The following is a 12,166-nucleotide window of genomic DNA, read 5'->3' on the forward strand; positions in this document are numbered from 1 at the left end:
GTGGCTACCAGCTGCCACCTGCTACGTTTTCTGTTCGCCTGGTGTCTGGGAGAAATAAATCCAGCATTTTCTACCGAAAATATGTTGCGAAGCCGTTCAAATTGTTGGAGTAAAATTCTTAATTCTTAATTTCAGACACCAGGCGAACATAGATGCTTAGCAGGTGTAAAAAAGATCAGCTGATCAGTTTATCTAAGCTAAATGGAGATGCTGTTGTGATTGCTTCTTTTGTCACGGTTTGAGCAAATACATAGGATTTAATTTTTATTCCGTGATTGTCGTGACAAGATTGTGACAATCTCGTGACCAACTCGTGAAACTGCCATGGCTGAGCATCTCTTGTCTGCACGTTGTTCTCAACCAACGGTTCTTTAGCATGGTGATCGCTTCTATTGGTCCTTTGGGGAGGGGAAATAAAGGGCCGCCATGTTGGAAAACACAGCTGTTTAAGACAGCTTAAAGTTACCAGCTGTCACCTGCTAAGTTTTCTGTTTGCCTGGTATCAAAAATCAGTAAACCTACTATGAAACGAACTGGTTCTTTTGGTTCTTGAGCGATTTGACCACAGATGTGGTAAATTTTGGTTTCCTTGTAAGCTATTGCCTACATTTCAGGGCTGCTGCCGTTGTGGTACAAACAAAAAACGCAGATTTTCAAACACAGATAACAAATTCTTGATTTAACCCACGTTTTAAAATAATATGATACAGTTATTAAAATATTATATTGTCAAAATAAAAGGGATTTTGTGTGGTTTTTTGGGTCTCTCCCGCATAGCACTCCGTCCGCTCGATCCACCGCCCATGGAGATCTCGCTCATGTGGAACTGGATCAGGATAATCAGGTATGTGGTGGTGGCACCCACGATCTGGAATGTGCAGAGGTAAAGGGCGCCTCAACAATGCGTTATCCCCACAGCATCCACCCACCGTGTAGAGAAGGGTGCAGTCCACATTGAAGAAACCTGCAGCGCTGAAGTGGAGCCTCTGGTGGAGCAGCTGCAGCGAGAACTGGGTGATCTGGGGGGGGGGGGGGGGGGGTACGGGCATTGGAACGGGGATGTACACAGGAGGGAAGGGTGTACCCACCAGCGCATTGTTTGACTCGTTCCTTAGATCCACGCTCACCTGGTGCAGGCAGAGGGCCAGGCGAGTGGCCTGGAAAGCAAACAAGAAGGCGGTTAGAGAAGATCTGTCCCAGGACCTCTAGGATCCACTGGTCCACTCACACACTGGGCAGTTCGGTCGCAGAGCAGCGAAAGGACGAGCACGTTGCCCAGGTGGGGGGCAGACCACACGGCGCTGGCCACGATCTGTAGGATGTCGAAGGGCGAGGCAACATCCAGTAGCAGTTCGAGGTGATGGCCAGGAAGTCGTTGTGGAGAGTCCGTAGCAGCGGTTCAGTAGGGCCACCAGGGCCCACACCCGCTGGTACACGAGTCTCACGGCAACCAGCCGCTCCATGGCCGCCTGCTCGACATCGGCCCGCTCCTCTAGCCCATCGTCCCCCGCCTGGCTCTTCTGCTGCAGCTGGAGCTGCTGCAGGGCCTCCAGGAGCACGTCCAGGCGCTGGCGCACGATCTGGGTGGCGGTGAAGATCTGAAAGTAGCGCAGACCGCAAACGAGCAGGGGCAGTAGGTAGCAGATCCAGGACACTGGAAAGCGGTGGCTCTGGTCGAGAAGCTTGGCGCCCAGCATGAGCGTCTGGCTGACCGCATAGCCCCACATCATCCACACAGCCCGGCGCATCGTCTGCCGGCGCATATGGAGACGAACGCCGTTCCCTATCCACCCGCAAGGCCTTGGACAGCTGGTGGTCGATCTCGCCTAGCTCCACGAAGAACTCCCGCTGCGCCTGCCGCTGCCACAGAGCCTCCAGCAGGGCGGCCAGGTGGGCCACCCCACCGTGTGGCCAATGCTGGAGATGGTTGACGATTCTTCCTCCCCCTGCGACTTCTCCTGGTCGCTGCTCTCCTGGAAGAGGCCGTAGGCAGTGAAGCCGCTGGCCGCCGTCAGCACGGTCCAGCCGTAGAGCTCCAGCCAGCGCGTTCGGCGTAGCAGGATGCCCTCCGTGTCCGGCTGGGGGGCGAGGCGCCAGGGCCACAGGTTGCACACCTGGCAGACGCGGTGCAGCGGTTCCAGAGCCCTCAGCGTGTCCATGGCCAACTCTCACTGCTCGGTGTGCAGGTGCCGCGTCGCTGGATTACGGTATCTGCGAGATACCAAGATATCAATTATATTAGCTTATCACGTTCCTGTTCCGCTAATCGAGAGCCCCCATCTCCAACCCAAGTTGGATCCCTATCCACTTTGGCCATCAAGTGCTCCATGATTTTCGAACGCCAAAAGGTTTGGCAGCTCGGACGGGAAAACTCCCAGTTGATAAGAAAATTTGAAGGTGAACGAACAACAATGGCAGTCGTAAAGAACCCCAGTCTCGAGAGCAACAGGGAGATCTATATCAAGGACAAGGACTTCTACTTGACCATATACACGGAACTGAACTGACTCGGCAGATGCGCCGGTACCACGGTCTCGGATACACCAAGTGGGTCTCCATAGATAAAATCTTATATATGCTTACCTTACTCTTAAACCCTGGTAGCCCCGGTAACCAACTGAGGCCGCAAACCAATACGTCCGACAAAAGCCACCAACGCCAGACGACTGGTCGTATCCTGCGTATCCTGCGTGTGCTGGAACGTATCCTGCCAAGTTTGCCCGTCCATCATGATCAATTAGCCCTTTTCAATGTCAGGCCATCGATCAACCAATCCAAGGTGGCTCTGGGTCTGGGCTCCCACTCAAACGAGTCGATTAAGTGAAAATTTATTTTTTGACCCATTTTTTCATTTTTTGTAAGGGGGTATCTCAGGTTTTTTTGGATTTCAGATTTTGGGCAAAAAAAATGATTTTTTTGTGGTTTTTTGATCGCAGTTTAGGCAAATCAAGGCGCATAGCTAAAAGAGCGACGGTTTCGGAAAGCTTGCTTAATTTACTATCGATCTGCATCATTTGGGTGAAAATTTATTTTTTGACCCATAGTCATGCATCATTTAAGTGAAAATTTATTTTTTGACCCATTTTTTCATTTTTTGTAAGGGGGTATCTCAGGTTTTTTTGGATTTCAGATTTTGGGCAAAAAAAATGATTTTTTTGTGGTTTTTTGATCGCAGCTTAGGCAAATCAAGGCGCATAGCTAAAAGAGCGACGGTTTCGGAAAGCTTGCTTAATTTACTATCGATCTGCATCATTTGGGTGAAAATTTATTTTTTGACCCATTTTTTCATTTTTTGTAAGGGGGTATCTCAGGTTTTTTTGGATTTCGGATTTTGGCCAAAAAAACTGATTTGTTTGTGGTTTTTTGATCGTAGTTTAGGCAAATCAAGGCGCACAGCTAAAGGAGCTACCGTTTCGGAAAGCTTGCTTAATGTACTATCGATCTGCATCATTTAAGTGAAAATTTATTTTTTGACCCATTTTTTCATTTTTTGTAAGGGGGTATCTCAGGTTTTTTTGGATTTCAGATTTTGGGCAAAAAAAATGATTTTTTTGTGGTTTTTTGATCGCAGTTTAGGCAAATCAAGGCGCACAGCTAAAAGAGCGACGGTTTCGGAAAGCTTGCTTAATTTACTATCGATCTGCATCATTTGGGTGAAAATTTATTTTTTGACCCATTTTTTCATTTTTTGTAAGGGGGTATCTCAGGTTTTTTTGGATTTCAGATTTTGGCCAAAAAAACTGATTTTTTTGTGGTTTTTTGATCGCAGTTTAGGCAAATCAAGGCGCACAGCTAAAAGAGCGACGACATTTGGTTTGAGATTTAAAGGCCAATGGTAATTAATTGCAAGCTCAACGTGGATGGCATTCCTTAATCAGGCTCCATTTCGTAATTTGTCGACGAGAATACTGATATTTTTTGCTGTTTTAAGCAGCTAACATTCTAGACTAACGATTCCTTATGAGCTTTAACGAGGTATGACATTCCTTTATAGGGGGTCTTGGCTTGCTGGATAAATAATCCGGTTCACATTGAATAGGGGGATTTTGGTTTAAGACTTTGCTACTTGTAAAACAACTTTGCGGCAGTCAGCTTTTGTAGGGACTGTATGTGTGGCGCCACCTTTTGTTGAGCTTAGCAGCGGAACCCAAAAAGTGTGCTACACTTTTTACATCATAATTAAAGAGAAGTTTACATATCATTTAATTTTAAGCTTATTTTAATCTTAAAATACTGCAAACTTTGTGCATTATTTATTTGTTTGAATTTGTTAATATGTTTAATTATATAAAACTTGTGATTCGTTATGGCGTTTCTCGGTTGAGTCAAAGGGTTTAGCACCTTCTCGCCCGTTATCCTTTCAAACCTTTTGCGTTGCGTTGCAAAACCTGGAAAGAAAATTGCGAGTGTTATTAGTAAGCCTTGAAATAACATAATAATAAGAAGAGATATCGGTATAGGGGTAGTGCGATGTAGATCTACAAGTAGCAAGCGGCTGTTCCCAAGATTGAGCGCCTTACATGCTTGTAACTTTTCAATAAAAAATGATAATAAAAGCAAAGTGTCATAGGTATTTGTACCTAATACTACAAAATGTGGGCGCTGGGCCGGATTCTGTGCAGAAAAAAGCATGGCTAGATCGCCTTGCTAGTAATCCTGATCAATATCAAATATACTATATAGGTTTGGAAAGAATTCCTTCTACCTGTTATATACTTTCCGACAAATCTACCAGGCTCACTCGCTCCCTATGTAGATCCATACTCTTTGGTTGGGCGTTGGTGCGGATCGTGAGCTGTAATCCTAAACAGAGCCAGTGGGTAAATAAAAAAATCTTGTACATATACGAAAATATAATAAGTCTGCTTTGTTGTTTAACTTTTGGGCATTTATTATAAGGATATAAGGGGGAAATTGGCTTGCAAATTTTGAATCCCTGCAAGTGCTGCAAGGGCTGCAAGGCAGACCCACCACCTGAAGTTCCCGCGCGGAGTTCCCAGAGTTGATAACAACTCCGACGGAAGTGAGCGCGACTTCGTCGGCTGGCACATTCCACAGGGCACGGACCACGCAGCAGGCAGCAAGAAGCACGCAGCACGCAGCACGAAGCACGAAGCACTGCTGAAGCAAGTAGTTGCACTTCCACCCCCGCGGTTTCGGGGTTTCGGGGTTTCGTATTCCGATTCGGAATATTCGCCCTTAATATCGATCCCGGGCACGCGCTCTGCGCCCCCCGACTTTCGATTCGACATTCGACTTTCGGACTCGCAGGACATTCGATTTGGAGGCAACGAGTCCGCCGAGCAGCCAGCACCACTCGCAGTCGTTTGTGAGCGTTCGCAGCGCCAGGTACAGCCCATCGCCAGAGCTCCAGATACAGATACTCCGAGACTCAGGGATTCAGAGCTCCGCTGGGACAAGGCTTGGGGCTGCTTTCTCCCGCTTTCTCCCACAATCAGAGTCCCCGAGAGCGAGTGGAGACAGAGAGAACTGGATGCCGAGGAGCCGAGCATCGCCACCAGAGAGACCCACACACACTGAGAGACCAAATCAAATCACTTAAAACCCTAAAACAAAATACAAGCTGAATACTTTTTTTTGCTGTTCAAGTGCGAGTGCCTAATGAGAAAAAGAGAAAACGAGGAGAAAACGAGAAAACCCTAGAGAAACATCCAAAACAAAGTGATATAATCTTGAATAGAACACAACTAAGCCGATGCGAACAGTGGATTTGTGGTGCCAACTTAGCTGGGGCTGGACTCTGCGCAGACTCAGTGAGAAAGTGAGAATGTGAGAATTTGAGAAGAATTGAGAAAGTGAGAAAGCCACTGCGCAGAAGCCAGAAAAACGACGTGGTTACGAGGCCTTTTCCATGGCAAGGGAGGTGGGAAGGGGAAAAGGGGGTTGGGTGGACCTGCGTAGGAGCTGCCAGGAGCAGAGGACATGGACAAGTGACATGGACATGGGAGCCAGCGGCTGCAGCTGACAGGTTTTCCGCTTGCCTCCTGACTACGTAGGCCACCGAGCGTGCTCTTGTCCGAGGAGAAGTGCCAAATACCAGGCCACATGCCATGCCATCTCGAGAACCAGCGAGTTAGGGGCACTACTGGGTACTGGGAACTGGGCTCTTTGGAACAGATAGCAACGAGTGCTCTCTTGCCCGAGCCTTTCCTTTGCTTTCTGCCCCCCTTGCCTTCTTGGGCTCTCTTCTACTACGTTCCACAATCAAATACTACGACCGCACACGGACGCACACACGCTCACTGGCTTTTCCGAGTTGACATTTTCCGTGCATAGTTTTTGGGGCAAAGGCAGCGACGGCAGCGTCGAAAGGAAAAGCGCTTCGCGGTGGGGCAGGCAGCCAACCAGCCAACTTGGGCACCGCAAATCGAACGAAATCGGAGTACGAACCCAGAAGGCAGCACGCAGAAATCAGAAATCAGAAAACCAACTCTTGCTAATGAAATTTTCTTGTGTTTTCGATTTCTTGTTGCTGCCGCCGTCGTCTGTCTGTGCAGCAAAGTGTTAAACGAACAAGCCAACAAATCAAATACTACTTAAACAGAAACAGAAACTGAAACAGCAACCGAAACAATATCAGAATCCGCATCCAAGCCAGAAGAAGCGCTAAATTCGCAGCCCCTCTGAGATTCTGAGATTCTCAGCCAGGAGAAACAGGAGAGTCAGGAGTCAGGAGTCAGGAGTCAGGAGACAGGAGGACAAAGGAGCCAAGGACAAGGAGCTGAAAGCTGAAAGGAGTGCGAACAATGTGCGCCGCGCTGCGTCGTAATTTGTTGCTGCGGAGCCTCTGGGTCGTCCTGGCCATTGGCACCGCTCAGGTTCAGGTGAGTCACCGCATCCACACACCACCCCACACCCCACACCCCACACCCCACACTCCACACAACAGCACCACAACCAGAACCAGAACCCCACTCCACTCCACATTCGATACAATGCCTCGAAGGAACGAAGGCGCTAGCCGAAAGAGCCGAAACCCAGAACAGAAACACAAGCCGAAACCGAAAGAGCACACTGAGCCGAAATGTGACCCCAAAGTACAGCATTTGAGAACTGAAAAAGATATGGCTAGATAAATTGTAAATTTTTATTTAAAAATTTATATTACAATTTTGAGATTTAAATAGATTTTTAAAATAGTACAGTTTTTTCTGGAGAGTTAATAAAATTATATTGTTGCAAGAGGTATATTTTAATTTCAAAAGTAATAAATGAGTTTGATATATTTTCAGGTCTTTTCCTAACATGTTTAAAACAATAATTAAATCTATGAACCACTTTATATTATAGATTCGGGTTTTATACATTTTTTTAGAACTAAATAATCATTTTAGAGATTTTCTTGGAATATATAAAATAATAACTACACTATTTGGTTTGTTGATACAATATAAAGATATATTTAAGAACATTTAACGTTATTATACGTTTTCTTATAATATTAAATATGAAAGCTTATTATATTTAAAGTGAACAAAGAGTGATTCTGGCGAAATTGAAAATGTACTAAGCCTATACATATTTCTTACAAATTATATGGTTATTGATACTGTATAAGAACATATTTCCATGAACAGCTGACAAAATCGAAGGGATATGCCTGTGGCTTTTCTCTCAGTGCACTGGCAATACAAATCCCAACCACACACACACACACGCACTGGGCGAGAGACAGATACACAAACACTTGAGCAGCGCTTGCGAGTCTCTGTTTTCCGTTTTCTGTTGTGGCCGTGGGCCAGGCTAAGCAGCCGCGCAAAGTATGCTACGAGAAATGTGCCATCGCTTAGCAGCGCCGCCCGAGGGTTCAAGGGGTTTCTGGTGGTTTGGGGGTTTTCTGGGGCTGGGGGCTTCGGCTGCCGTCTCAGCCCTTGCCAAACTAACCAACACAAGGCGCGAGTGTGCGCAAATATTGGCTTAATTGAACCGTTTTCTTTTCGCTGGCTGACTGGCTGGGTTTCCCGTGGCTTTTCGGCTTACACAACCGCACTCAGGCAGGCGAAAGCCCAAAAACCGAAAACCCAAAAACCGAAGGAGATACCAACAGCAGCAGCTGGCTCCAACTGGCAATTTGCATGCGAAAGTAGCCAAAGTGCCAGCGAAACTAATGAAGGCAGTTAGGCCATATTGATTCTGATTTGCCACCCGTTGCGGCTGGCAATTATCATGGAAATCGAATAAGTGGCCACGCCATCGATTGGGCGCAGAGCCGGCCTCCAGACCCACTTACATTCCCATCTCTCCAGCTTTACTCCCAGTTCAAGTCCAAGAAAATCCCTCAATTATTGCTGCGAAACTACGGCTCGGCCAGCTCGGCCAGCTCTGCCAGCTCCATCAGCATAATCCTCAAATTGTTCTGAGGCTGGTCCTGCATTCATCAGAGGGATTCTGCCTCTCTTTCCGGGCGCATTCATCAATTCACAGGCACTCGCACACACATGCGTTGCTCGGATATTGTTGGCTTAAACTGAAATGCTTTTTCAAATCATTTCAAAACAATTTCAGCCCGGCCCGAGCTTTTCTTCCACCAGCCCGACCCACAATCGACGACGTGCCTGGCCTTAACAAAAATTTCCTTTACGTATTTCTCCCCTTAAATAACTCAAAGCAATTTGCCTTGGCAACGGACAACGGACAGCGGACGGCGGACGGCGGACAGTCTTAGGGGGGCAGAGCATTTTGCGGCGAAACAAAAACCTTATCAAATTCATATACATGTACGTTGCGAAGCAATTGAAAGAAAGAGTGCAGGAGTTGGAGGAGCAGCTGGAGGAGCCGGAGGAGCTGCTGCGGCCAGGATACCTACCCAATCCCAGTTAAGCTGCTTTATGGCGCCCCTGCCCCCTGCCCCTGCTCCTGCCCGCCTCCTGCACTCCTTTCATGGCTTGTTTTGTATGCAGGCTGCAATTTGTTTTGCCCTTCTTTCTTTCACTCACCCACCCAGCACCACCCAGCACCACCAGCTCCCCACCCGCTGCACTCCACCTATCTGCCCCCTTTGTTCGCCAGATACTTTAATGCCGCTATTCATGCTAGTTCGCTGTTGCCGGAAATTTATGACTGGACCTGGACTTTCCGGGGACCTGGTCAGCCGCCCATCGCCCTCCATCCTCCATCCTCCGTCCTCCGCCCAACTCCTGAGCCAACCTGCACCACCCTGCTTTGCACCACCTTCTCCAGTCAGCCGTCACCGTTATCAGTGGCACGCATCGCCCTCGTCATTTTTGTGGTCGACGGTGGTTGCTTATGTCGCCAGTACCACCTTTCGCCTTCCCCTGCCACCCTACTGAAGGCACAGAAAAAAAGAGAGACCGAAGCCTCAAAGGTTTTAAATCTCTTATACGAACGCTCAGAAGTATGCAACAATATTCGTTTTTAAGGCATGCTTTTAGGCACCTTAGAAAGGGATTATTGGATTTTATGGGTTTATTTTCTGATTTTCTCCTTTTGTAAAGTTTCTAAAATGGCTGTAGGCAATAGCTAAAATGGTTAGATCTTTGTGATAACAATCAACAAATCAATCAATTTAAAATACGTGTCATTCCTGACAAGTACACTTCAGCTTAGTCAAAATACTATTTTTTTCTTTTATATGTCTTTCTCTTTTAATTAACCCCTTAGATATGTCAAGTCTCTAAACAATTTCTGTGAAATTGATTTGAATTTCTTGTTGTGTGGTCTTCTGCCACTGGCAACCTAACCCTCCTTATCAGCCATGCCCCTATTTTTTAGCCATCCCTCCCTGCTTGCATTTTTTCTGCGTTTTCCAGTTTTTCCCCCATTTTTTTTAAGGACTTCACGTTCGCATGTCTGACTCATCCGCAAGGCAAAGTAAATGGGAGGGGTGGGCAGGACTACGGGATTGCAGGACTCCAGGACTGCAGGACTGGCTCACAATGTGCAATATGCCCGAGCATCTCCCCAAACACTCGATGCCAGCCCCCCCCCCCCCCCCCCCCCCCCCCCCCCCCCTAAGCCCGCCGCCCCTGGCAGAGGGAACACGCAATCGTCGCTGCCAAACAACCCATACAAAGTCCCTTTTCTGCGGAGAACAGGGGCGCACACAAGGGGGCTGGCGGTGGTGAGGGGCGGGGGCTGGCGGTGGTGAGGGGCGGGGGCTGAGGGGGTGGCCGGGTGTCGTTGGCCATTTGATTGTCGGCTGGGAACTGCGAGCTGCGAGCTGCGAGCTGCGAACTGCGAACTGTCGGCCAACTTAGTTGCCCACCCTGTTCCTTTGGAAGCCAACGCACATGCCCCATCCCCTCCAGAACTGCACTGGAGTCAACTGAATTAGTCGGTTCGCTGCTCAGCTGGCTGATAGAAGACAGAGGCGTAGAGGGGCATACATAACCCCCTCTATTGAGTCACCCGCTGGGCTCGGAATGAATCATGCGGGAATGCGATCCAGCCGCCGGAACGGAATTTCCCACAGCCGCAAAACTTTTCTGGAATTCCGCGTTTCGATCCAAAAATTCAGCACTTTACACTCCACACCATACACTCTTCAAATGCGGCATGCACAAGCAGAAACAATAAAATAATATTCAAGTATTTTGAACTTCAGAAAAAGAAATGGTACTTGCAACTTGATAGTGTTACAAATTCAGGGAGCTCTCTTATGACGAGTTATCCAAAAATTCTTGGCTTTGGCTTTTGGCATTTGCTTCAAAAGGCACTATTATTTATTCGATTGAACCTATTTAAATCGAAATATTTTTTAAAAGCAATGATTTTTTTAAAATAAAAACAGTCAGGTAATTAAAAAACTAGCAAGTATCCTGGGCCTTAAAAAATCTCCGGTAAATATATATATTTTTGTTAGCCAGAAAGCTTCTATACATGACTTTGGAGTATCTAAACTATGGCCCTCAGAAGCTCCCCCCTCTTTTCTCCCAGTGTGGTAATAGAATCGGCCGCCAGGGGTGTCGCCACATGGGCTTCTCGCTGCACTGACCACAGTTCGTGATTGGGTTAAGTTTTGGTTTCAATTGGGTTTGTAGCTGGTCGGCCGGAGTAAGTCACTTACGCAGTCGCCAAGCGCCGCCCGCTGCTGCAGTGCCTCCTCATCTGCATCCCTCGCCTGCTGGGTGTCCTGTGTCCCGTGTCCTGCGACCCGTTTCCTTTGTCATTTGTCAGTCTGAGAGTTGTCCACGTCCTGTCCATCGTTCATTAGTTGTGGTGTCGATGTCGCACACACATGTATATGCTGTGTGGGCAAAGATGGAGCGGTGGGCTGGCTTGGGCTGGTCACTGGTTACTGGTGACTGGTGACTGGGCAGTGACCCCAACTTCCCTGGGATGCCCCGCCAGGACCTCCTCCTTTTGTCAGTGCTTCGCCACTCGTTTTGCTCTGTTTCGTTTCGTTTGGCTGGCTTGGCTTTCATGTTGCCTCGGATCGCACCGCATCGTATGGGATCCGAGTAGGTCTGGGCTTAGGTTTACGTATTCATAGTCGTGGCGGCTCTGTCCTGTGCCATAAGTGTCCTCCCGCCCAGCCCCGTATCCTGTTACAAAGCATTTACGCTTCAATGATTTTTTTCGATTATGCATTTTGCTCATTTTCATTCCGACGTTGACAAAGGCAAGGGGAAAACCCAAGGCAAAGCCGGTGGCCAGTGGACTTGGGCTAATGTGGCCATTGTCTGTGGCTCAGTTGATGTGTCAGAGTTGCAGGAATTAGGGTTAAGTGCTCCTGCCCACCAGCGGTGCTCTGTCCCTCTCTCTTTGGGGCCCTACAAATCGCAGGACACCTTCGAGTGGCGATAAAGGAGGGGGGTTGCCTGGGCCAACGTGGGTCAACAACTTTTATCCGGCAAGGTGACGACTTTCCAGCCCCGCTGATAAACCTGATAATGATGGCCCCTCCGATAATGATGACTGCGATGATGATGATGACGATGACTCACAATCGAGCAAATGAACCAGAATGAATGACAAACGTAAACGAAACGAAATGAAATGAAACCAAATGAAAAGAAATGGGGGGCTGGGGAGACCGTCCCTGCCCGTCGGGCCAAGAGGCATAAAAATGCCACTGGCGGCGCAAAAGCGGTTGAGGGGGGTCACCAAGGAGGGTTGGCAGGGGTTGGGAAATCAGCCTTAAGGTGGAAATAAAGAAGATAGGTGGGTTGAGTCAAGGGTACAT

At 48.0% G+C, this 12,166-nt stretch overlaps 1 protein-coding gene, 1 long non-coding RNA gene and 1 pseudogene across 12 annotated transcripts in view; 1 reads left to right on the forward strand and 2 right to left on the reverse strand.

The window, feature by feature from the left end:
- Positions 1 to 721: 721 nt before the first annotated feature.
- Positions 722 to 2,159, reverse strand: LOC108023172 (putative gustatory receptor 2a; annotated as a pseudogene).
- Positions 2,160 to 4,316: 2,157 nt separating this feature from the next.
- On the reverse strand, positions 4,317 to 5,100 carry LOC127010496 (uncharacterized). Its single transcript, XR_007763238.1, has 3 exons — positions 4,972 to 5,100; positions 4,706 to 4,803; positions 4,317 to 4,388 (listed from the first exon to the last, which is right to left on the reverse strand). It is a non-coding gene; the product is annotated as an uncharacterized LOC127010496 (long non-coding RNA).
- A 121-nt stretch (positions 5,101 to 5,221) lies between these two features.
- Positions 5,222 to 12,166, forward strand: part of LOC108023414 (amyloid-beta-like protein) — a 59,236-nt gene continuing 52,291 nt past the window's right edge. For 9 of the 11 annotated variants that reach the window (XM_017092878.3, XM_017092881.3, XM_017092880.3 and 6 more), the window contains exon 1: positions 6,519 to 6,845. In XM_017092878.3, the coding sequence (XP_016948367.1) occupies positions 6,768 to 6,845 (78 nt within the window). In that variant the 5' untranslated portion in view covers positions 6,519 to 6,767. Of the gene's footprint in view, positions 5,350 to 6,518; positions 6,846 to 12,166 lie in introns of those variants that run through there. The other 2 variants (XM_017092874.3, XM_017092876.3) reach the window with 2 other exon arrangements.

Source organism: Drosophila biarmipes, chromosome X, assembly GCF_025231255.1.
Source record: "Drosophila biarmipes strain raj3 chromosome X, RU_DBia_V1.1, whole genome shotgun sequence".
Lineage (NCBI taxonomy): Eukaryota > Metazoa > Arthropoda > Insecta > Diptera > Drosophilidae > Drosophila > Drosophila biarmipes.